General features: G+C 36.9%; 2 protein-coding genes across 2 annotated transcripts; one reads left to right on the forward strand and one right to left on the reverse strand.

Moving 5' to 3' along the window:
* Positions 1-7,471: 7,471 nt before the first annotated feature.
* LOC126728593 (uncharacterized) lies at positions 7,472-11,627 on the forward strand. The gene is made up of 2 exons (XM_050434392.1): positions 7,472-7,726; positions 11,484-11,627. Exons 1-2 carry the CDS (start codon positions 7,472-7,474, stop codon positions 11,625-11,627), a joined length of 399 nt encoding a protein of 132 aa, XP_050290349.1.
* Positions 11,628-13,940: 2,313 nt separating this feature from the next.
* LOC126726790 (beta-amyrin 28-monooxygenase-like) lies at positions 13,941-18,710 on the reverse strand. Its single transcript, XM_050432151.1, has 3 exons — positions 17,700-18,710; positions 14,624-14,811; positions 13,941-14,512 (listed from the first exon to the last, which is right to left on the reverse strand). Exons 1-3 carry the CDS (start codon positions 18,640-18,642, stop codon positions 14,216-14,218), a joined length of 1,428 nt encoding a protein of 475 aa, XP_050288108.1. The 5' UTR covers positions 18,643-18,710; the 3' UTR covers positions 13,941-14,215.
* Between the last annotated feature and the right edge of the window lie 4,854 nt (positions 18,711-23,564).

The following is a 23,564-nucleotide window of genomic DNA, read 5'->3' on the forward strand; positions in this document are numbered from 1 at the left end:
ATGATATAACACATCTCTATGCTAATATTCAACATGGTATCAGAGCCAAACTTCGTTCTTGGCATCAAACAAAACATCTCTAGCAAGCAAAGAAGATTCTCACGTGCATACCACCATCTGAAGTCACACATGTTTTTCTGCTGGATCTAGAATCCACGGCATCTCACAGCCACTGTAGTGCAGTGCTGTGTTCAAGATCCACAAACTCAAGCAAAGCCGTGACTTAACTTTTCAGATCTGTGCACATAGAGCCTTCGCCTGTCGAAACCGACACCACAGATGTGCTCCTCGGCCTCCCGTGAGGAAAACCCAGAAATCCGGTCACCCGAAGCCCTGCCACGCGCCTCCACGCGCCTCAGTTGTCTCCGAAAAATCTCCCACGCGCCGCCTCAGATTCCTGACTTCCAGATCGTGTTCTTGGTACACGCGCCGCCATGACGGCCTCCTCATCAACCGATCTACAAAACCCAGGCACCCGACCTCCAATGGCAGCCGCAAGCGCCACCACGCGCGAACAATGGCTCCTGGAACTCTCACACGCACCGCCGAACGTTCTTGACTCCCAGCTTGGATCTCAGCCACACGCGCCGCCAAGACGGCCTTGTCGTCCCCCGATCTACTTGGCCTGAAAATCTGGTGATCAAACGAACTCACACGCGCCGACACGCACCGTCCGGGTTTCTGGCTTCTCCTCCACGCGCCGAAACTGATGCTGCTGTCACCTGATGATGTCATCACTCCATGTCAGCATAACACGTCATCAGACACGTCAGCCTTAGTCCACGTCAGCGACACGTCATCAGCCACGTCAGCAGTGTCGTCTCGTCAGCACCACGTCACCTAGCTGACCGTTGACCGGACCGACCCGACCCGGACCACCCGGATCTGACCCGTGAGCACTTTGACTGTTGACTTTGACTCTGGACCAGTTGACTTTGACTTTTTGTATTGACTTTTGACCAAAAGTCAAAATTTCCAAAAGGGCCTATCTTGCTCAGTTTTTCGCGTAGATTCCGATTTTGGCCTCCGTTTCTTCATTTGAAGCTCCAAAATTGGACAATTGGCACATTCTTCATTGTGGTTTCTTCAAAGGCATTCTACAAGGCATCTCCAAGTGATCTTCTCATACTTATCCAACCTCAAGTCTTCATCGAGCTTCCGCCTTGAGTTTGAGGGAGGGTGTTAGAGATATATATATTAGACATATTAGCCCAATGTAATAGGCCTAAGCCCATTCCTGTTTGTACTAGTAGTTTAGGGTTTAGTCGCCTATATATACTCATGTTAGGATTCATTGTAACACAGGAGGTTATTGTACTACACTCTCATACAATAAAGATTTAGCCCTTAAGGGATTCCTCCGTGGATGTAGGCCGTAAGGCTGAACCACGTAACCCTCGTGTTCTCAGTGTTCCTCCTCTATGCTTCCTCTTCCGCATCTACTCTAGCATACACAACATGATATAACACATCTCTATGCTAATATTCAACAAATACTAACATGTCATGTTTACTTTTCATATATCATTTTTGAAATCTTAAATTGTTCAGATTATACAAAATCAAGTACCATTTGTTTTGAATACAATTTTCAAATATAAATCTCATAAACATAAACATATACATTAAATTTTATTTTATTTTTTATCATAAAATTCTAGTTTGATTACCCTTTAGGTCCCTAATGCTTTCTACAGTGTCAAAATGACCATAATGTTTCAAATGCGTTGATTTAGTCACTAAACTTTTCGAATTGTATCAAAATAGTCATATGTTGTTAAGTGATTGATGGAAAAAAGCTAACGTGACTAATTGGTGATATTAAAATAGTCACTAACGTTTTGGTATTATATCTATTTAGTTACTAAAGTTTTGGGCATATTATTGCTCAATGAAGTTATTATCAAAGTTTGCAACAATAAAAAATAAAAAAAAATTTAATTTCAAAACGATTGACATTAACATTACTTTAACATTGAGATGACAGAGCATTTATAAACCACGTGACGCTAGTTTCAATCTAATTTCGGCAAGCACCCCCAAATTGTTTGTTCTTGGTTTCGAAAACAGAATTATATTATAGTCGTTATCCTATGGATTGTTTAACAGAATTATTATTAGCCATCTGCAACCTGTTAGTACATCCTGTTAACAAAACATATGACATAGGATAACATGAAACAAGACACAAGTAAGCAAAATATAGTTTTTAAATATTGAAATTTGTCTAGAACTAAACACTAAATACGTAAAAAGGTAAGGTACACTCGAACTATTTTTGTGCACAATGACTTTACTTTTCAACGTTTAAATTTTTTTGTTGTTATATTTTTTAATAAGATGCTTAATCAGTTATAACATAATATTTATATAAAAAATTTAAAAACATAAACATAAATGTAAAAACATATACATATAGATATAAATTAGAATTTTTTACAGTCTGAATTAAAATTACACCCTAAAACATCAACCTTCATACACAAATTTCGTGTCTTAATTCAAAATTTAGTACACAAAACTCCATTCAAAAACTCCTTGCATAGGTCCTGCAAAGCCAAACCAAATCTCTCTCTCTCTCTCTATTGATTTGTTGCAACTTGGCTATAAATTTGTCACAGGCCAATGTGTAAGGCCACTAGCAATCTTTCCCATGTAGCTATGACAAACTCTTCATTTTTATTCCTAATGGCCAAGTTAGACTCATGGTAATGCTCCGCTCTCATTTCTTTTCCAAAGCTTTTCGACATTGAATCCTCCAAAAGTTTTTGCAACACCTCTAGGGTCTTTGGAACCCTAGTGTTTAATACACTAAGTTGGTCTTTGGTTGTCAAATACTCGGCTTCAAATCTAGCCAACAATTCAACCGCTTCTTTGGTTTGATATTTAAAATCTTTGCGAGACAAATTGACATTGGATTCGTCATTTTGGAGTATTCGGAGTTCGCTCTTGACAAAAGAGAGTTGAGCCCAATGGAAGAGGACTGCTTTAACAATGTCGTATAAATTTGTAGGTTGGCTCAAAGCCAATCAAAGGTTTGGAAAGCCTTGTTCGTAAATTCCATTGTAACTCTACCTTGGAATTCTCTTGGGATGAAGAGAGCTCCAACAATTACAACTTCTTCACCGGATTGTAATAGAACTTTCAACAGAAAAGAAATGAGAGAAAATTAAAGAAAAAAGAGACAGAAAAGGAATACACTAAAGCCGTGTTTGGTTGGAGGTGGAATAGTTGAATAGGGAGGATAGAAAAGAAATGAGAGAAAATAAAAGATAAAAGAGAATTTGGTGTTGTTTGGTAAAGAGAAAAATAATGGAAAATTTTCGTGGGACCGAGGCATTTTCTACCTAAGCCCACCAAAAATAGATCTCTCCAAAATGAAGAAAAAACACGTTTAATTTTGCTTCAACCCATTCAATTACATTTTTGTCCACTCCTTTTGTAATGTTGAACAGGGCAAACAGAGTCTCTCTTTGATTTTATACAAACTATATTTTCTATCCCCCTTACTTTTCTTCTCAATCAAACAATTGAGTTTTCCATCCCTCCTATTTTCCACCCTCCCAACCAAACAACATGAGAAAAAACTAAAATATTTTTTATCCCTCCACTTTTCCATCCTCTCCCAATTTTTTATCCTCCCACTTTTCTATCCTTTAACCAAACATACCTAAATGTCAACACAACAAAAATTTTCTTAATGTCTGTTTGGGAATAACTTGTCTAATTTTTTTGTTAAGTACTGTAGATAAAAGGTAAAAGCTAAATAAAATAGGTAGAAACTCACATGAGACCTACAAATAGTAGGGGAAAAAAGAAGCAATAAGCTAGCTTATAATCAAGACTTAAACACACAATTAATACAATTACAAAGAACAAATAGTTGTCAAAGTTGAGTTGAATTATTAAATAAAAGAATTGTAAAGAGTAAAGACAAACTAATAGATGAAATAATTTAAGCAATAATAATTAAAGTTCACTTAACAACAATAATTAATATGTTTATTGTATTTAGAAATAATAGATGATTTCCAAAATTTCAACTTAGCAACAATAATTATTATGTTCATTGTATTATGAAACAATATGTCAAATGAACTAATAGTTTATCTTTTATTCTCTAACTAGTATTACGGAAAAAATTGTAATGGAACCGCGAAGACCACAAGATTCATCCCCTATCAAAGATTCATCTTTTTATTGACTCCCTAGAAAATAATCCTAAAGCCACCACTTGTCGACGCCCTGCCCAAAACGGAGCACTGTCGGGCCTTTGTTCGACCACCTGTCGTGGCGACACTCTCGATGATTGTACGGTTGTTCGTGTGGAGCTTCGAGTGCTCTCTCTCTCTCTTGGTGGAGGAGGGTATTTGTCTACCTTTAGAGGTGTGGTAGGAATCTTAGCCAAATTTTAAGGGAATTACCAAAGATAAATGAAGTCACCACCAATCATTGGGGTTTTATAAGGTGTAATTGGTTACCTGTTTCTAGTTGATTTTATTACCAATCCTAAACTAAGAAAAATGGCATTTTTCCTAATCTAATGTGGATGGTAAAAAATTTGATTCTTGAGTTTGGAAGTTTGGTTACATGTGGGGAAGGTGTTAGGCACCCCACAATGCCTATCCAAGGACAGTCATTTGTTTTGATAAAACCTTAATTTTTTGGAGATTGGCAATAAAAAAACATGATTTTGGCATTGACTTTTGGGGCTTTGCATGCATGGGGGTTTTGAGGTTTGGCTTTTGAATGGGTGTGGTCCCAATCGATGCTTTCTTAAGGCATTCGGGCAAAGTACCAGATTTCCACAGCAAAAATCCGACAACATGTCACCTTACTTTCGTGGCAGAAATTAGGCATCGCATTGCCTTAGGTGACATGGACTGTGACAATCACACTGGGAAGGGCGAGCAGGTATATATATAAATACTTCATGCATAATGCAAGCACACAGAGTAGGAAATGCCTACATCCTTAGAGCATGGTCTAAAATATAGGTGCAGGAAAGTAAACAGGGGTCGCCATACACTAGAGATGAGGACAAGTGGTACATGTCATGATATACCTAATACAACCCATCTAAGAGAGAAAGAAGGGAGGAAGGAAGAGGGTTTAAAAGAGTACATAACCCAAAGGAAGAGGCTAGACCCCTAAACCTACTGAACATAGCCACTCGACTCATATCTACATGCTTGCATCTGCACCCTTTTTGCTTGTGCCTGGGAGACTGTGCCCTAGCTGTATACGTCTTGGCTCTATATGTGTACATGCAAAAGCAAAAATAAGAAACCAGTAGACAAGCAATGGAAGGAAAAGATGCAAGGAGCATATGAAAAAGGCATAAAGCAGATAAGCATGATAGACATGGCAATCAAAGAAACAAGAAAGCAAGTAAACAAGCGAGAAGGCAAACAAGCAAGAAAGCAAACAAAAGGTGGTGTTCACGAAGGATAAATGTAGGTTTGGATCGAATGTCCATAACTTCATTGTGTTAAAGCATGGACTGTTAGGACATATGTGATTCATGTTAGGAAAATATGTCAATGTAGACTTAGCTGATCCTTTGACAAAATGTACTTTATTTGTAATTAGGTAGATCTAAGATGTGTTTAATACCTCAAGGAACAAGGTTTCAAGTTCAAGTGTTAAAACCATGCAAGTTTGTCCAAGAATCAAGTGAAGAAGTGCTGGATTTTAAAGCTAGACAGCTAGCTCAACAGCTAGTATCTATCGAGGTTTAAAAGGCTGTTGTAGCCCGATGCTCGACAGCTGCTCGATAGATAAGCTATTTATCGAGATTTAAGAAAGTCAGATTTTCAGTTCTGATTTTCATCCAATCCGTGTATAGATGTTTAGGCTTTTTTTTCTCACAACCCTAAAATATATAAGGGTTGTTTTAAAGGCCGTCACAGTTGATGCACATCAATTCAAAATTTTTTCACAAGCATATTGTGAACCAGAGACATATGCCCTAGTTTATCTTTCTATTTAAGAAGCTGTTGTTTTTTGTACACCATAGAGTTTTGTAACCAAGAAGCTTCGTGATCTTCATCATGTTGATGAACTGAAGAACTTTGTAGCCAACATCCTTCTCAAGTTGGTGTATAAACCGCATACTAGGATCCGAGCATCGATTGGTTAGTCACGTACTGGGAGCCGTGCATTAAAAACAAAGGTTGTCATTACAAAACAAGTTCAATTGGGTATTGGGGTAAGGGTTCAACTGTAGGTTGGTATAAGGTACAAGAATTTCTTTACTTGTAACCGCTTGTTGTGATAATAGTAAATTCTTGATAGTGGTGACCTTAAAATCACTCAGTGGGGTTTTTTTCGTGTAGGTTTTCCCCATTCGTAAACAAATCATTGTGTCAATTTATTTTCCACTGCATTTTAACTTAGTTGGTGATTTGTTTGTGCTATCACGCTTATTACATGCTAATTGAATTAATTAATTAACTTGGCTAATTAATTGGTTAATTCATCACAAGAGGTCAATACTTTCTTGGCCTATCAAGTGGTATTAGAGCAAGCACACTCTGATTAGGGTTAATCTTTACTATGTGATCCATTGACCCCTGTTGTCATGGATAGAGGATAGTCTCTTATTATACCTCCTTTATTTAATGGCAATAACTATGCGTACTAGAAAGTACGTATGAGAGTTTTCTTGCAGTCATTAGATGAGAAGGTGTGGCAAGGTGTGGAGATAGGCTAGACCAAGCCTAAGGAAGCGTCGGTTGATTGGGATGATGCTACGATCAAGGCTGCAAACTTCAATAGCAAGGAACTGAATGTGTTATTCAGTGTAGTCATGAATGAGGAATTCAAGAAGATATCCTCTACTGAAACTGCAAAGGAAGTATGGATCATCCTCCAAACAACCTATAAAGGAACTAAGGTTGTCAAGGATTCAAAGCTTTAGAGGATTACTATGAGCTTTGAAGAGATTAAGATGGAGAAGGATGAGTCATTCGATGAGTTCTATGCCAAGCTCAAGGACATAGTGAACTCAGCATTCAATCTTGGGGAAACCATTCCCAAACCCAAGATTGTTAGAAAGGTGCTCAAATCTCTACCCGAGAGATTTCACGCCAAGATCATCGTGATTAAGGAATCAAAGGATATTAACAAAAATCCTTTAACATAGCTAGTTGGCAATCTGCATACCTATGAGTTAGGTTTGACAAGGATTGCGAAATCAAGTAAGGGTAAAAGCATAGCGTTGAAGGCTAAGAGCAGTGACACTGATGAGTCTTCAGACGATGAAGATTCTAAGATGAAATCCTATATCACCCGGCAATTCAAAAAGTTTATGAAAAATGCCAATGCCAAAGGATTTGACAAAGATTGCAAGCAATCCAGTTCATCTCAGTTCAAGAACCAAGACAAAGGAAAGAAGGATGCTAGGGATGGTGGTTAGTACATTGTTCCCTCAGGACCAAAGTGCTTTGGGTGTCAAGGCTTCGATGACATGAAACAAAAGTGCCCTACATATCTCAAGTGCATTGGGAAGAGCAAGGCACTTACTGATACCTTGAGCAACACCAAGCTTGAGGATGATTCTGATAATGAGGATGATGGAATCCTGAATACCTTCATTGCCACTGTAAATCCTACTGAGGGGATTGTTAAAGATGGAGATGATGAAGAAGACTTGGTGGATTCTAAGTTTGAGAAAATGGATGATCAAGATGATATCCATACGGCCTATGAAAAGTTGTATAAGGTTTCTGAGAAGCATGAGAAATTATATAGGTTAGCCACCAAGAAGTTGATGTGGAACTTGATTGAAAAGAGCTTTTCACAAAGTTTAACGAAGCCAATCAGACCACTGGAGCACTGCGATTTGAGAATAACTTCTTGACTTAGAATACCAAGAAGCTTGAGGTAGAGTTATTCCAAGTCAGAGCTCAGTTGGAAAGGACTTCAAATGCAAAGCTTGACAAGATGCTCAACATTCAAAAATCTGCTTCTGATCGAACCAATTTAGGGTATGAATTCTCTTCTCCTAGTATTGCTTCTACTAGTATTGCTTCTACTAGTACTACTGTTTTTGTTTCACCTGCTAATAATGTTAAATCTAAGAACAATAATGTGAAAACTGTTTTAGCTAATGATAACATAAACAAGGGTAAATCTATCATAGGAGCACCCCCTAAGCTTGAAAAGAAAGAGATTAAAAACCCTAGGGCTAAAAAGGGAAACACTCAAAAGCCTAAATAGAAGAAGTAGCACTCTGTCATCACTGTGGAGAAGTTGGACATACTCGACCAAATTGCTATAAGTGGTTAGCCACTCAACAGAGCAACAGTATGATCTCATCAAGAAACCAGAATCAGCTTCCATCCTCCTTTGCTTCTCTTGGAGATCTACTCAAAGCCCTCACGTTCCTTTCGAACTTGAACGGTTTCAATTCTTCTTCCTCACCTCCGAATTAAGGGTTTGTTAAACGGAAAGGTTCTTCTAAGATGTGGAAGGAAAAAGACTCTAAGTGATTTAGTCACTTTTTCTCTCTCTTCCCTTTCTTGTTTTTGAGTTGCATTACTTGTGTGTTTTGCTTTCTTATTTTGAGTCAGTCTAGTTTTATGCATTGCTGTGTTTAACATGTTTTTGTGTGTTTATTTTTCAGTTTTGCTTTATTTTATTTTTCATTAAAAAAATTGAAAAATCAGAAAAATACAAAAACAGTGTATGGTTGTGTACATTGATACTTGTGTACCCTGGATGGCCATTAAAACAAAGTTTTCTAAACTTTGTGTCATTTGTAACTTAGATGAGCATCTCTATGCACAACTAAGCAATTGAGCTTTATGGCTCATGTTTGTGATGAGTAAGATTAAGTAATCTCTTGTACTTAACCCTCATATTACTCTTTTTGACAGGAAGAACTAGAAAATCCTAAAAGAAAGGCATAAATAACCATCTCACTACTATTGCCCGCCAATCATGAAATGACATCTGTATGCTTCGGCATAGCAAAAGTGCAATGTCAAAAGCTTAACATAATTGAGTATTTCTTTTCCCTCTCTTATATGCCCATGCATGTTATGCTTAACAAAAAGAAAATATGCAAAGAAAATAAAAGCAAAAAGAATCAAAATGTTTTATATATGATTGCAAGTGTGTCTTCTAGGAGATGTGGGAGTTACAGGATGTACCTCGAAGGTGATAATCCTCATCAAGCAGTTATGATTGTGTGTGAGTTAGAGTGATTTTCTCATATCTCAAATCGTCATAACATGTAGACACTTATGCAATCTTGCGATGATTTTTTTTTTTTTTTTTTTTTTAAACACAACATGCAATATTCTTTGCTACTCTTGATACATGTGCAGGTACAATGTGAATTGGCCATCACAAGGAATACATGTATTAATGTATGTTCACTAAACTGTCTTAACTTGTTTTTGAAATATAAAATTGGTTAGACTTTTTTCAATGTGTGTGTTTTGGATATAAATGCTTGACATTTTTCTTGTTGAGAGATGATTTTGGGAGCTCAAAATGTTGTTTGGATCATTGGTTAAGTAGCATGTTTGATTGCATTCATGTCTGTGTTTTTCTCTTCTTTGAAAAACTATTTTTAAGCAATCTTGACAACTTCTCGATACCTCTTGACAGCTAAGCTATCTATCGAGCCTTTTGAGCTTTTTTCTTGATAATTGTTATCGCAATCCTGATCCATCGAGACTATTGATATTCAATCTCAATAGCTTCTCAACAGCTACTCGATCCATCAAGGAAGTTTTTGTATGCTCGATAGATGCTCGATCCATTGAGCTCCTTTTGCTGTGGACACCTCTCGTTAGCTCCTTGATAGCTACTTTATAGCTATTTCTTGCTTTTTAATTCTCGACACCTCTCGATCCATCGAGCCATGAAGATGTCTATATATAGTGACAGTGCGATATTTCTCTCATTTCTCCCTGATCTCTCTTGACAGATCTTGTCTCCTCACCTTCCCAAACTCATTTCTCTCTCTCTCTAAACCTCAATCCCAAAAGCTTTTTGGCCTAGAGATCTCTTTCTTCCTTTGGTATGATCTCATTTTCACTCATCTTATCATGCATTTCATCGTTTTGACCTAACTTTTGGGGTTTTTTTGAATGATTTTCGATCTTTCAAAATTAATGAGGTTTTTGCAAAAATTTTTAGTTAGGTTTTGCTTAAATAAGTTTAAATGTTCATGCATTGCATTACATTTGCATTTTAACTATATTTTCATGCATTATAGATGTATGCTATATATGTTAAATACATGTGTGCTGGTAGAATTGGATTGGGCTAAGCCTATGATATCTTTAATGTTGCATGTCACATGTTTATGCATTTTTCATGCATACGTACATTCATTAATCTTTATTGTGATATTAATCTGTGCTAGTGCATTTCTGCGTTTCTCTCTCTCTCTCTCTCTCTCTCTCTCTCGTGTTAGTCTGCTTTATGGCACCTAAACGCAAATCTACTCCATCCCGGAACCCTCTTCATTTCAGGGCATCTTCTTCTTTTTCTCTCTCTGATCCTATTCCATCACACCTCCGGTTCCATGATGATAAAGTCCGTAAGGACATTTTGGAGAACTTCTCACAACGAGGCATTCATTCAAAACACCAAGTCGTTCTGTTGGACTTTTTCGACACTGACCTACCCACTGTCATTCACAGTAGGAGTTGGGAGTCACTGTGTGGCATCTCAGTCACTTGCCCCTCCGTGATCATACAGGAATTCTACTCCAACATGCACAGATTCAACTATTCAGTACCTCTTTTTATCACTAGCATTCGAGGTACGCACATTGTAGTCACTTCAGATATTGTATCCAAGGTGCTACATGTTCCTAGGGTAGCACATCCTGACCATCCTGGCTGCGATCGTCTGGGGGCTGTGTCCAAAGACAAACTCTCACCTCTTTTCTGTGAGACACGTTCATCTTGGGGTGACCATCAAAACACACCTTGCTCAGGCTTTGCAAAAGGTTCGAGATTCCTTAACATGGTGATGACATTCGTTCTCCATACATTATCTCACTATAACTCTATCACAAAGTCTTGTGCTCGATTTTTGTTATCTCTTCTTGAGGGACTTTCTATTGATTTTCCCTCTCACTTCATCCTATCCCTTATAGATGTCTATAAGGATACGACGACTCGTGATAAGCTCATTTTTCCTTCTACTATCATGAGGCTTCTTCACCATTTTTCTGTCTCCTATCTCGAGTCTTCTCATTTTACGGTTATGTGTGCCATAGACGCGACTCCGTTAGACAAAGCGAGGCTTAGGTTCGACTGAAGCGGCCACGGACAGGGACAGCGTCTCCTCCAACTTCATCTGCTTCTTCCACATCTGCACCTTCTTCATCGGCGGGTGGTGTGACCCTTTAGGCGGTCATGGCGCAGCTTGAGCGCATAGAGGCTCGCCTTGATACACTCACTACTGAGTTGTATCAAGTGAACACCCGTGTCAACCATATTGCTTGATGGCAGGTTCTCCTTTGTGGATTCGTAGAGTCTCCCTCTCCTTCTCTGAACGCACCTGAGGACGAGGACGATGATAGTGACTTCGACGACGATGATGATGATGAGAATGAGGATGCTAGCTCTTCCGGTAACGATGAGATGACTGCTTGATTTACATTCATGACAAAAAGGGGGGAGTAATTTTGGATATGAGAGTAATCATGTATTTAGGAGGAGAGTTAGCATAGGAGATTTTTGTTAGGGGAAGTGTTTTTCTTTTTTAGGGATGTAGTGAGGACTTATGTATTTTTTTCTTCTTATTTTGTGATAGCAAACCTTGTACTTATGATGTTATATATACATGATGAGGTTGTTATTATAGTTCTTTCACCTATCTCTTCATGTGTTGTTTCTTTTCTCTATTTATGCACATGCTTCTTATATATTGTACGCAATCTTTTATTTCTATTTCACACTAAAATGCCATGATGAGTTTTGTTTAAAATGTTTTAGAAATACACGTTGTCAAAGTCTTCTTGCCTTGAACTCTTTTCTTGCGAAGTTTTTCAAGAGTTTGTGTTATGATAGATTTTATTGTATTCAACAAGTGAGTATAAGTTGAGTGATTTATGACTTCTCTCATATGTTCATTTGTTTGTTGTGGTTTTATCACAGATTGCCAAAAAGGGAGATTGTTAGGACATATATGATTCGTGTTAGGAACATATGTCAATGTAGAATTGGCTGTTCCTTTGACAAAACACACTTTACTTATAATTGGGTAGATCTAGGATGTGTTTAATACTTCAAGGAACAAGGTTTCAAGTTCAAGTGTTAAAGTCATGTAAGTCTGTCCAAGAATCAAGTAAAGAAGTGTTGGATTTTAAAACTCGACAGCTAGTATCTATCGAGATTTAAAAGTTGCTGAAGCCCGTGGCTCGACAACTAGCTCAATAGATGGCTATCTATCAAGGTTTATGAAATTCAAATTTTCTGTTCTGTTTTTCATTCAATCTGTGGGTATATGTTTGGGCTTTCTTTTCTCACAACTCTAAACATATATACGGATTATTTTAAGAGTCGTAAAAGGTGATAGAAATTGCACAAGAGCACAATTCCTCAAGTGTGAAGAAAAGTGTAACCGGAAACCTAGTTTGCCCTAGTTCTTCTTTCTTTTCAAGAAGCTGCTATGTTTGTATACCGTGGGGTTTTGTGACCAAGAAAATTCATGATCTTCATTGTCTGGATGAACTGAAGAACTTTGTAGTCAGTATCTTTCTCAAGTTGGTGATCAAGTCGCGTACTAGGAATCGTGCAATTGGTTAGTCACGTACTGGGAATCATGCATTGAAATGAGAGATTGTCACTACAGTATTTACAATATTTTTTTCTAGTGTGTTGAACTCACTATCTAAAATCTCCTCAAATGAACTTTAACATTTCTTTTTGAATATAAGCCAAATAGTTTTTTTTTTTTTTTTTTTTAAAAAAAATTTATGCTCTATTGTTAGCATTGTCTCAGTTAAATAGTCATTGACTCATTGTGTATAAAATAACTTTTTCCATCTCTGAGATTAGGGGTATTCACCAAACCACTCAAAGTGCACTACTGCACCCAAACCGACCAAAATTGCTCACAAAATGGAATAACCGCACTGCACAATAAGGTGCGGTATGAGGTTTTATGATAAGAAAACAACACAAAATCATACTGAACTACACCTATATATATATATATATATATATATATATATATATATATATATATATATCTTATTAAAATTTTAATATTATATGAAGTAAGTGTTTAATCCAACTAAGTTCAAAATGTTTTGTTGCATTCATATTTATTTTAACAATTTCTTGTTTGGTTTGTAATTTAATACTTATTTCGGGTTTGTAATTTATTTCATGCTTGCTTTAGACTTGTTTCCATTATGGATGTGATAAGAGAATTTTGGAATTAGTAGGCATGACTAACAATGTATATGGTACACTATTATGGTCCTATGGTTTTTGCTTGTTAAGTATTTTTATGTTACAGGTTATATTTGTTTAACATGCATAATTGCTTATGGTTTGTGGTCATGAACTATTTTTTTCTTTTGTATATATTTGTGTTACTTTTTTTGTTACACAAATTATACTTTTATTTAAACTTACTGTCATATTATTATGATTATTAATATTAAACAAGTAATTGATCATGACATCTTGCAAAATATACTAGCTAAATACTGACCAAACCACACCTTTTACATTGCAAAGCACATGTAATTGCAAAATTAAGGTGTAGTGCGGACCATGCATGATGGTTTTGATCAACCATGCCCCAAAATGCGATATTAAAAATGGCATAAAACCGCACCGCACCATAAACACCAAATGATAAATAAGTTTAAAAAAATTCATAACCAAATTGAGAATTCATAAAATATGAAAAGATAAAATAAAAATAATAAAATATAGGAACAAAAAAGTATCTTTTCCAAAAACAACAAACTAGTTAATTTCCATATCACCATTCACTTATTCGGCCATCCCCTCCCCTCGCCTCACATTTTTTTTTGTGTGTGAGAGAGAGAGAGAGAGAGGAAATGGCGATTAAACAAGCCACATTCCTTTGGAGCTTTAGAATCTAAACTGACTCCAAATTAAGGTGTTTACGTGAAATTAAATATTTAAATTTGACTTCTGGAATGAACTCTAATAGCATAAGAAATGTTTCTTTATTTTTTTACAAAAACTAAAAGAGGAATCTAGTGGCTTCGTAGGCGAATTGGAAGTCCTTTCGCCGGAGTTGGCATCATGTCACCTATAATCTTCTCGTCAGGAAGGATCACCTCCCATTTAAACCTCTTCACCACATTGTGAACAAAAGTGAGTATTGCTAGCCGAGCATACTCTTTCCCAGGGCACATACGAGGTCCACCACCAAATGGAACAAATGTGAATGGTGGAAATGTATTAGAATCCTCATACCTTGACGGGTCAAATTTTTCTGGCTTTGGAAAGAACTCTGGGTTCTTATTTGTGGTACTCACTGTCCAATATACCTGCCAAAAATAGTATAATATTATATACATGCAGAATATATTATTCCTAGGCCCATTACGTGTTAGTTGCATTCACATTAACATTGTAATAGTCTAAATTCATGTACGTACCTTCCACCCCTTTGGAATTGTGTAACCAGCATAGGTAAAATCAGTCAGGACTTCCCTGAAAGTACCCTGAAGTGGTGGTTTGAGCCTCATCACTTCATTTATTGCGTTCCATGAATACTTCATTTTCTGTATGTCATCCCACTCCAATAAGTCTGCAGGCTTTTTTGCAGCTGACACCTCCAATTGCTCTGGTTTCATAAATTTCAGTAAAAAGAAAATCCATTAGTAGTTATAAGAGAGCCTTTTTCCCAACAGTTTTTTTTTTTTTTTTTTTTAATCTTATTTTGCTTCTATGTAGTTTCTTACAATCTTAATGTAATTCTAGTTTAACCTAACAAGTAAAGAATCTTGTAAGTCAATGTCTATTACTTGATCTCATCCTTTACAAGATCAAGATTCAAATTCTCCTCCTCCACTTGTGGCAAAGTTAGTAATTTTTGAGCTTACTATTTTCTATCAAAATTATGTTTGATGATGATTTTTTATAGAATAAAATTCATATTTTACCATTTTCATAGTGAAATTCTTAAAAAGTTTCATTTTTAATACAAATTATCAAATTGTATACCAATGTGAGTAAAAAACATTTCAAAAATATGAATAATCCAAAACTTGGAGAAACAAGCTTGGCTCCAAACATATTTGAAGCTATGTTGCTCTAACTTATTATGTGGCAACTAAGGAAACATTTCATATATAGTTTTAGTCACAAATTTTTTTTAATGAGTCAATGACTTGTTTAATCGCCACATAATTGGTTCAAAAATATAAATTCAAACATGTTTAGTGCCAAACTTTATAAAAAAAAATAAAAATTATCAGATATAAGAGCACATTTTATAATAAAAATGAAATTGAGAAAAATAAACTTATGTCTTTATAACTATTAGACCAATTGTTTTTAAGAGTATCATTGGGCTAACTCCATTAGAGCATTAGCATCAAGTGTTCTAAAAAAATGATATTTTGACATATTAAAAAAGTTATTTTATTCATTTTAACACATCACTTTGCAATACATCGTACATCACATCTTCTATTCTTTTACCATTTTATTTGAAAATTATTTATTTATTCATTTGAATTCTTATTTTATTCTTACTTTTTGTGTTCCTAATGCTAGTAGAAGAGAGAGAAAGTTTGCATGGTTCCCAATTCTTAGACATGGCAAAATGGGCCAGAATTTTCTAACTCGACCCGACCTGATCCAACCCGAAAAATACATGACCCAAACCTAATTTTTTTGACCCGAAGTAAAAACGGGTTAACCTATGACCCGACCTGAAATCGAACCATTTTTTAAAACTTTTTTTTGGTAAAAAAATAATAAAATTAAGACAATATTAGTTTAATTGTTTGTTCTGAGCTTTAGCAAACAATTGAAACATTTACATAACTGCATACAAATTAATTAAAAAATGAATGGCTAAACATTCTATAATGAGTAAATATTTTTAGATATCAAATAGCAAATTACATGTCAAAATAATCTTGTTACAGTAGAGTTAAGAATATAGATTTAAAATTGTAGACATGTATGAGAAACATTCACAAGTGTGAAAATAGTGAGCCAAAGTATCAAATTAGCATAAATTATGAATGTTTAGACCCATTTTTTAACAATTTATATTCAAAATAAACAGCTTTCAAAATAAATTATAATATTTTTTAGAGTGTGTGTTGCTTAAACATGTTATGATATTCATAAAAGAGACCATGTATAAATAAGTAAACAATCAAACTTTAATGTATATCTCAAATTGAAATAGAGTATCAACTACAATTGATAATATATTATAAAATTAATTTTCAAGATTGTAAATTTCTTATATGTTTTTATTTTTTGTCAAATGAGTTATCCAATAAGTCATTTGTAATTTTGTTTTATATTTTGGGATGTTAATATTGTGTAAAAATAAAACTTGTGCATTTGTTTTACTTATTTTTGTGTTATTTTGTTTTAGATAGCAATGTTAGGGTTTTTATAATTATAAAATTATTGAATAAGTATTAATAAGTTTAACAAAGTTCATTCTTGATATAAGTGGTGAATTCAAAGTAATGCATTTTACATCAAATAATTTGTTAAATGACTTTCCAAATGGTAAATACATGTTGTTTTCTTTATTTTAAAAAAAAATAAAAAATCATGTGAAAAACACGGGTCAACCCGACCCGACCTGCAACCCGATTGACCCGAACCCACTTTTAATTTGCTTAAAATGACCCGCTTTTAATCTGCAATCTGTCTGGCCCGCAACCCGTTTGACCCGTGACCCGAACCCAACCCAACCTACCCATTTTGCCATGTCTACCAATTCTCATCTAAAGGAGGGGAAAGTTTGAATAAAAAAAGCACAAATATTTATAGCACATCTCATAGTACACTTCTATTATTAACATATCACTTATAGCAAATACCAAATATATTTGACATTTAACATATCTCATTAAAGTAATTTTTTGTGTTTTGTGTGTTAAATTCTAAACATTAATATTTAACACACCTTGTGCTAAACATTTAATATTTAACACATGTGATGTTATTGTTTATATATATGGGTTTTACACTTTTAATAATATGTGCCCTTAAGGCATATATTGTAAACCACTTTAGGAAACTTTATAAAAAAAATGAAAAAGTTAATAACTTTTTTTACCACTTTTTCAATTTCCAATAAAATATTTTCAAAAATAAATAACTAACCCCTATATATATATATATATATATATATATATATATATATATATATATATATAACTTTACAAAAATGGTCCTACCCATGTTTGTACCTCTGCCCCTAGCAGGTCCACTAATAAATTGATAATTATCGTCCACTAATAAATTGATAATTATCTTAGGGGACCTTTACCAAATCTGTAAATGTTGATGAATTAAAAAAACGTGCTTGATTAGGAAAATTAAAAAGAAGATGAGATAAAGCTGGTCCCTAGGAGGTCCACTAATAAATTAATAATTATCTTATGCGACCTTTACCAAATCTGGAAATGTTGAAGAATTAAAAAAACGTGCTTGATTAGGAAAATTAAAAAGAAGATGAGATAAAGTTGGTACCAGCTCGGATTTTCTCATAGATTTCGGGTCTCTCTCCAACATATTTCATGAAGAAAGTCATGGCAGTAGCCACAGTGCTATACCCAGCAGTAAGCAAACCCATAATCTTATCAGCAATTTCAGCCTCTGGCATGTACTTCCCAGATGGATCAGTAGCAACGATCATGTGTGACAATATGTCCTGCATAGGTTGTCCTGTTGCCATAGCAGACTTCTTCTCCTGAATAACAATCCTGAGCTCCTTTCTGATTGCCGCTGCAGCTTTGTTTGCTTTGTAAAATATAGTTCCTGGAAACTTCACAGGAATTGAATGCAACCCAACTGTAATATCATCAAAATTGCTAACAAGTCTAGCAATTCGCTCAGGATCATCAATGCCCAAAAAAAATCTACAAGCTAGACTCAAAGTTAGAGTCTTGGCAAGAGGGAAGGCCTTGACTACTTTATTTCCTTCCCAATAACTTTGCATTTGTTGCTGTGTGATGGAGTCCATTTTCCCCAAGTACCTCACCAATGCTTCGGGTTTCAAAAACCCAGGTGATTTTAGGATTTTGGCCTCAGCATCGCGTGAGATTTGGGCTGGAGCAGCTGTTTGCGTTTGGTAAGAACGGAAGATCTTTTGCATAGAATGAGGACGAAATGCAGTGAAGAGCTTTTGCTCGTTGGAGAACAAGAATTTGTGTCCACTTGGCCCACATATGACTACTGTTTCCTCACCAAGAATCTTGCTCTTGAATATATCAGGGTTGTACTTCTTCATCCTATCAAACACAAACTTATCTGGCTTCCCAAATAGGAACTCAAGTGTTTCACCCATGATAGGCCATCCAAAGCTCCCTGGTGGCAGATTCTTGTGACCATCGTTGGACTTTCTTGTGAAAGCCAAGAATGAAAAAGCGAGAACTACAGGGATCAAACATAGGATTAAGAGAAAAGCAGCCATGGTTATTGTTATCAAGGGAGGAATCAAAAATGAGTGGCTCAAATTGAAGCTAGAAATGAGTGAGATAGGTAGGGTTACTTTGGTTTATATAGGGGTAGTTTTTTTTTTTGATAAGAGGTATAAGGGTAGTTGGCACTTGGCACACCTAATTGTGTTCGGTACCGCATTTGAGTTAGATCAGCTATTCGTAGCTGCTTTTTTTTTTTTTTTTTTTTTTAAGTTGCATTTTTAAAAAGTATGATATAATATATTTTTTTTTTTTTAAGTTAAGGAGATGTTTGGTAGGGTGTTTTAAGCAACATTTTTTATTATTTAAACAACATTACATATATTTTCACACACTTTTTCATCTATACGTATTTCCAAAAAATACAAACAATGTTACTAGAACAACATTACCAAACGGCTCCTAAAATTTCTCAATTACTGAAAATCAAACAAATTGAAAAATATGTCACAAATATATTTTTGTATTAATGAAGAAGTGAGTACAATTTCTGTTTCGATTCTTTTATATTCTTTGAACTTGACTTGAACAAGAAATCTTCTTAGCTTTGGTTGGAAGATGGATTGAACGGCCTTCACAACAAATCTCTGGCTTTGAACTTATTAGAGATTTTTTATTCTTCAAGTTCTTCACGTCCTTCAAATGTTCTTCAAGTGTTCTTCGAAGATTTTTGGATTTTTGGATTTTAGGTTAAAATTCTTCGGTGCTTTAGAGGTTATATTTCTCTAGAACTTTGGCTTCTTGAAAACTTATATCCTCTATTTATAGTGGTTTCAAAGGATAAGATTCACTTTAAATTGATATGCTTAAAAATATGTAATAGACTTTGATTAGCCCAAATTTTGCTTAGAGATTGTAAGGACCCAATTTGTAGCGACCCCAAATTGGTTTATTGGGTTCGAACGTTAAAGGCCCAAACAATAAATTTGTAGAGAGTGGGATAAAAGGCTAGGTCTTGGTCACCGGACAGTGGTTAGTCATGGTGTTCATAATAATTGCACAAGGATGAACCGTGCTTGCCTAAGAAGGTTTTCTCCTCGGCACGACTTAGGAGGCTCTAGTTCTTGACCCTCGTCCCAGTCCCCCCCTCTTCTGGATTGCTTCCCTCCCCTTTTTATACTAGCCTTCATCCTCTCTCCAACGTCCACGTGTAGGTTCAGCTTTCTAGGGCTGATACTTATCCTATCAGCCCATACCCAAAGTGGTTGGAAGTGGTTGTAAAAACTGAAAAGCATTGCTCTGTCAGGCGCAGAGTACTTAATTGCAGTAATGGTAGCCTTTCCCTTGTCCTTTGTCACCACACTGTTCAGGGGTCCTTTCCACATCAATGCGAAGGTGTTTAGCTTTTCCATGCACCGCTTTTATACCGTACTCGCCCTTTCTTCTAGAAGCGTTTTGGGATGCCGAGGACAGAATCGTCCTCGACTATATTTCCAGGTCATTTGGACTTTAGTTGTATGTCCTCGGCAATGTCCCTCCTTGGCTCGGGCCTTGGGCCCTAATGCAAAGTGGGCCGGGGTCACAAATTCTCTAGCCCCACAATAGCCCCTCAAAATCCTGCTGTTCGGCCCCTCGGATGGAGAGGAGGGTTTTGGTGACGTCTGGCCTATGTCACGGCTTGACCAGCCTTGTCCTTCATCAATGCCAGTGCCTCTTCATTTGCTTGGGACATGCTCCCGGTTATGAGACATTCCTTTAGTTTTGCTCACGCCGCGTTCCTACCGTTTCGGTGCACGAGGCGCGTTTTTAATAAGTTTTCTTTACGAGGCGACGCAAATCCAACGGTTGAAGACGACGTTGGAAGTTAAGCGAGACTTATCTCGTTTGTAGCTTTTCTTGGAGATTTGTACAGATTAAATGCCACCAGGCTTGCCCCCCATATAAGAAGCACGATGGAAGGTCATTTTCTTTATTTGTAGACCCTTTAAGCTTTTCAAATCCCTAACCCTCCAGTTGTGCCCATAGTCTCCATTACCAGTGTGACTGAGCCTTCGGGGGTGATATGATCAAGGCCAGGATGGGGATAAAGGGACCACACACTCTCCAGAAGTATTGGGTTTCCCCGAGACTCAAGATGGCCCGATCAGGGCAAGGGAGACAAAAGACTCAAGACATTTCTTCCCCTTGATAAGGCAGGAAAGGAGCCTCTTTTTCCTTCAGCCAAAATCCAAAACAGGTGGAGGTCACATCAGATTTTTGGTGCGACAGTAATGAGGTTTCTCATCGTCGGTACCATTCGCTCTCCCTCGAGTGCTGCTAACATGACCCTTACTTGATGGGAGTCAGAGCTGGTACGGGATTAGGCATCCTCGCTTCTTCCTCTCTTCCATCACTTGTACCACCCAGGTGCCTCTGCTTCTTCTTCTCTTCCATCACTGGGGCCATCCTGACATGCTTAGTCGCTGCTAGAGCAGAACTTGAAGGATTTATCGTTCCCCTGTATCTTTTTCCTTTTGTTTTTCTTTTTGCTTCTGTAGTTAGCTTCTGGTATAGGCTTGTTTAAGCCCCTCATTGTACGCTGTACTATTTCTTTGTCTAATAAAAGGTGATTTTATCCCATTTTACATGTTCTTTCTTTTCTGCAATAATTATTTTGTGAGTGGCTGTGCTGGTGTCCTTTTTTTTTTTTTTTTGAACAATACTTAGGACCGAAACCCTTGTTAACAAAGAGCTATCACTTTGAACTTATTAAAACTAACGGGCGCAATAATGCCAACTTGAAGTAGGTTAACCATATAAGATTAACCGAAATAACAGCGGAATGCTCCGTATTGCATATGGGGTGATCATCCGAGGATGGGTAACCTAAAATGAACTATCCGAGAGGATCGCCGGGCATTAGGGTGCTTTGCCACGTTCCTAACAACATTCATAGCCTTAACCTTTTTTGGCATCCGATCCGAGGACCGAGGTATGACTGTACCAGGTCTAACCACTCGGTTGCGTTAGTTTCCTTAGAGCCGGGGATCCAAGGACAGCGCGAGATTTCCATTCTGTCTAGGACTTAAGCCATTTTCTAGTGACTAGTTTTCCCATAGGTTTGAGTCCGAGGACCATTCAAGACTTTGGTTTTGTCTAGCACTTTCTTTTGGTAGTGGTTCTTTAAGTAGTTGGTTTCCCCATAGGTTTGAGTCCGAGGACCATGCAAGACCTTAGTTCTGTCTAAAACTTAGGTTTCCTTTAAGTAGTTGGTTTCCCCATAGGTTTGAGTCCGAGGACCATGCAAGACCTTGGTTCTATCCAAAACTTAGATTTTCTTTAAGTAGTTGGTTTCCCCATAAGTTTGAGTCCGAGGACCATGCAAGACCTTGGTTCTGTCCAAAACTTAGGTTTCCTTTAAGTAGTTGGTTTCTCCACAGGTTTGAGTCCGAGGACCATGCAAGACCTTAGTTCTGTCCAAAATTTAGGTTTCCTTTAAGTAGTTGGTTTCCCCATAGGTTTGAGTCCGAGGACCATGCAAGACCTTAATTTTGTCCAAAACTTAGATTTTCTTTAAGTAGTTGGTTTCCTCATAGGTTTGAGTCCGAGGACCATGCAAGGCCTTGGTTCTGTACAAAATTTATATTTTCTTTAAGTAGTTGGTTTTCTCATAGGTTTGAGTCCGAGGACCATGCAAGACCTTGATTCTGTCCAAAACTTAGGTTTCCTTTAAGTAGTTGGTTTTCCCATAGGTTTGAGTCCGAGAATCATGCATGACCTTGGTTCTGTCCAAAACTTAGATTTCCTTTAAGTAGTCTCGAGGATTAGCCCCTCGACCACAAAGTGTGGGGCGTTGACTTGATGTTGGAAGCCCCTAGAGCTGCCCGTGCCACTGGCGCTTCGAAGTGTAGCCCCTTGTGGAACTTTATATTAGGACAACAACAACGTGCTACTGGAAATGATGGAGGGGCTTTCGCAGACCCTTATTTGACAGGGGCTTGATCCTACCACCGCCTGTGCCAACGCACAAGCCTTTCCCACAGACGGCGCCAATTGGAAGGACTCAATTTGTAGCGACCCCAAATTGGTTTATTGGGTTCGAACGTTAAAGGCCCAAATAATAAATTTGTAGAGAGTGGGCTAAAAGGCTAGGCCTTGGTCACCAGACAGTGGTTAGTCATGGTGTTCATAATAATTGCACAAGGATGAACCGTGCTTGCCTAAGAAGGTTTTCTCCTCGGCACGGCCTGGAAGGCTCTAGTTCTTGACCCTCGTCCCAGTCCCTCCCTCTTCTGGATTGCTTCCCTCCCCTTTTTATACTAGCCTTCATCCTCTCTCCAACATCCACGTGTAGGTTCACTTTTCTAGGGCTGATACTTGTCCTATCAACCTATACCCAAAGTGGTTAGGAATGGTTGTAAAAACTGAAAAGCATTGCTCTGTCAAGCGCAGAGTACTTAATTGCAGTAATGGTAGCTTTTCCCTTGTCCTTTGTCGCCACACTGTTCAAGGGTCTTTTCCACATCAATGAGAAGGTGTGTAGCTTTTCCATGCATCGCTTCTATACCGTACTCGCCCTTTCTTCTAGGAGCGTTTTGGGATGCCGAGGACAGAATCGTCCTCGGCTATATTTCCAGGTCATTTGGACTTTCGTTGTATGTCCTCGGCAATGTCCCTCCTTAGCTCGGGCCTTGGGCCCTAATGCAAAGTGGGCCGGGTTCACAAATTCTCTGGCCCCACAGAGATAATTATCTATATTTATCTATTTTGATAAAGATCATATTTTAATAAAGATAATAATCAACAAAGATAAATAATTATATCTATTCTTTTAATAAAAATAATTATCCCTTAATTTTGAATAGAAAATTTATCTTTATTTTATTTATTTTAATAAAGATAATTATCCATAAATTTTGAAGATGAAATTTATATTTATCTTGCGGACCAAATAACACTTAGCAAATTTTAATATGCCAATTTGGATGACACATGT

This window comes from Quercus robur, chromosome 5 (assembly GCF_932294415.1).
Source record: "Quercus robur chromosome 5, dhQueRobu3.1, whole genome shotgun sequence".
In the NCBI taxonomy this organism is placed as follows: domain Eukaryota; kingdom Viridiplantae; phylum Streptophyta; class Magnoliopsida; order Fagales; family Fagaceae; genus Quercus; species Quercus robur.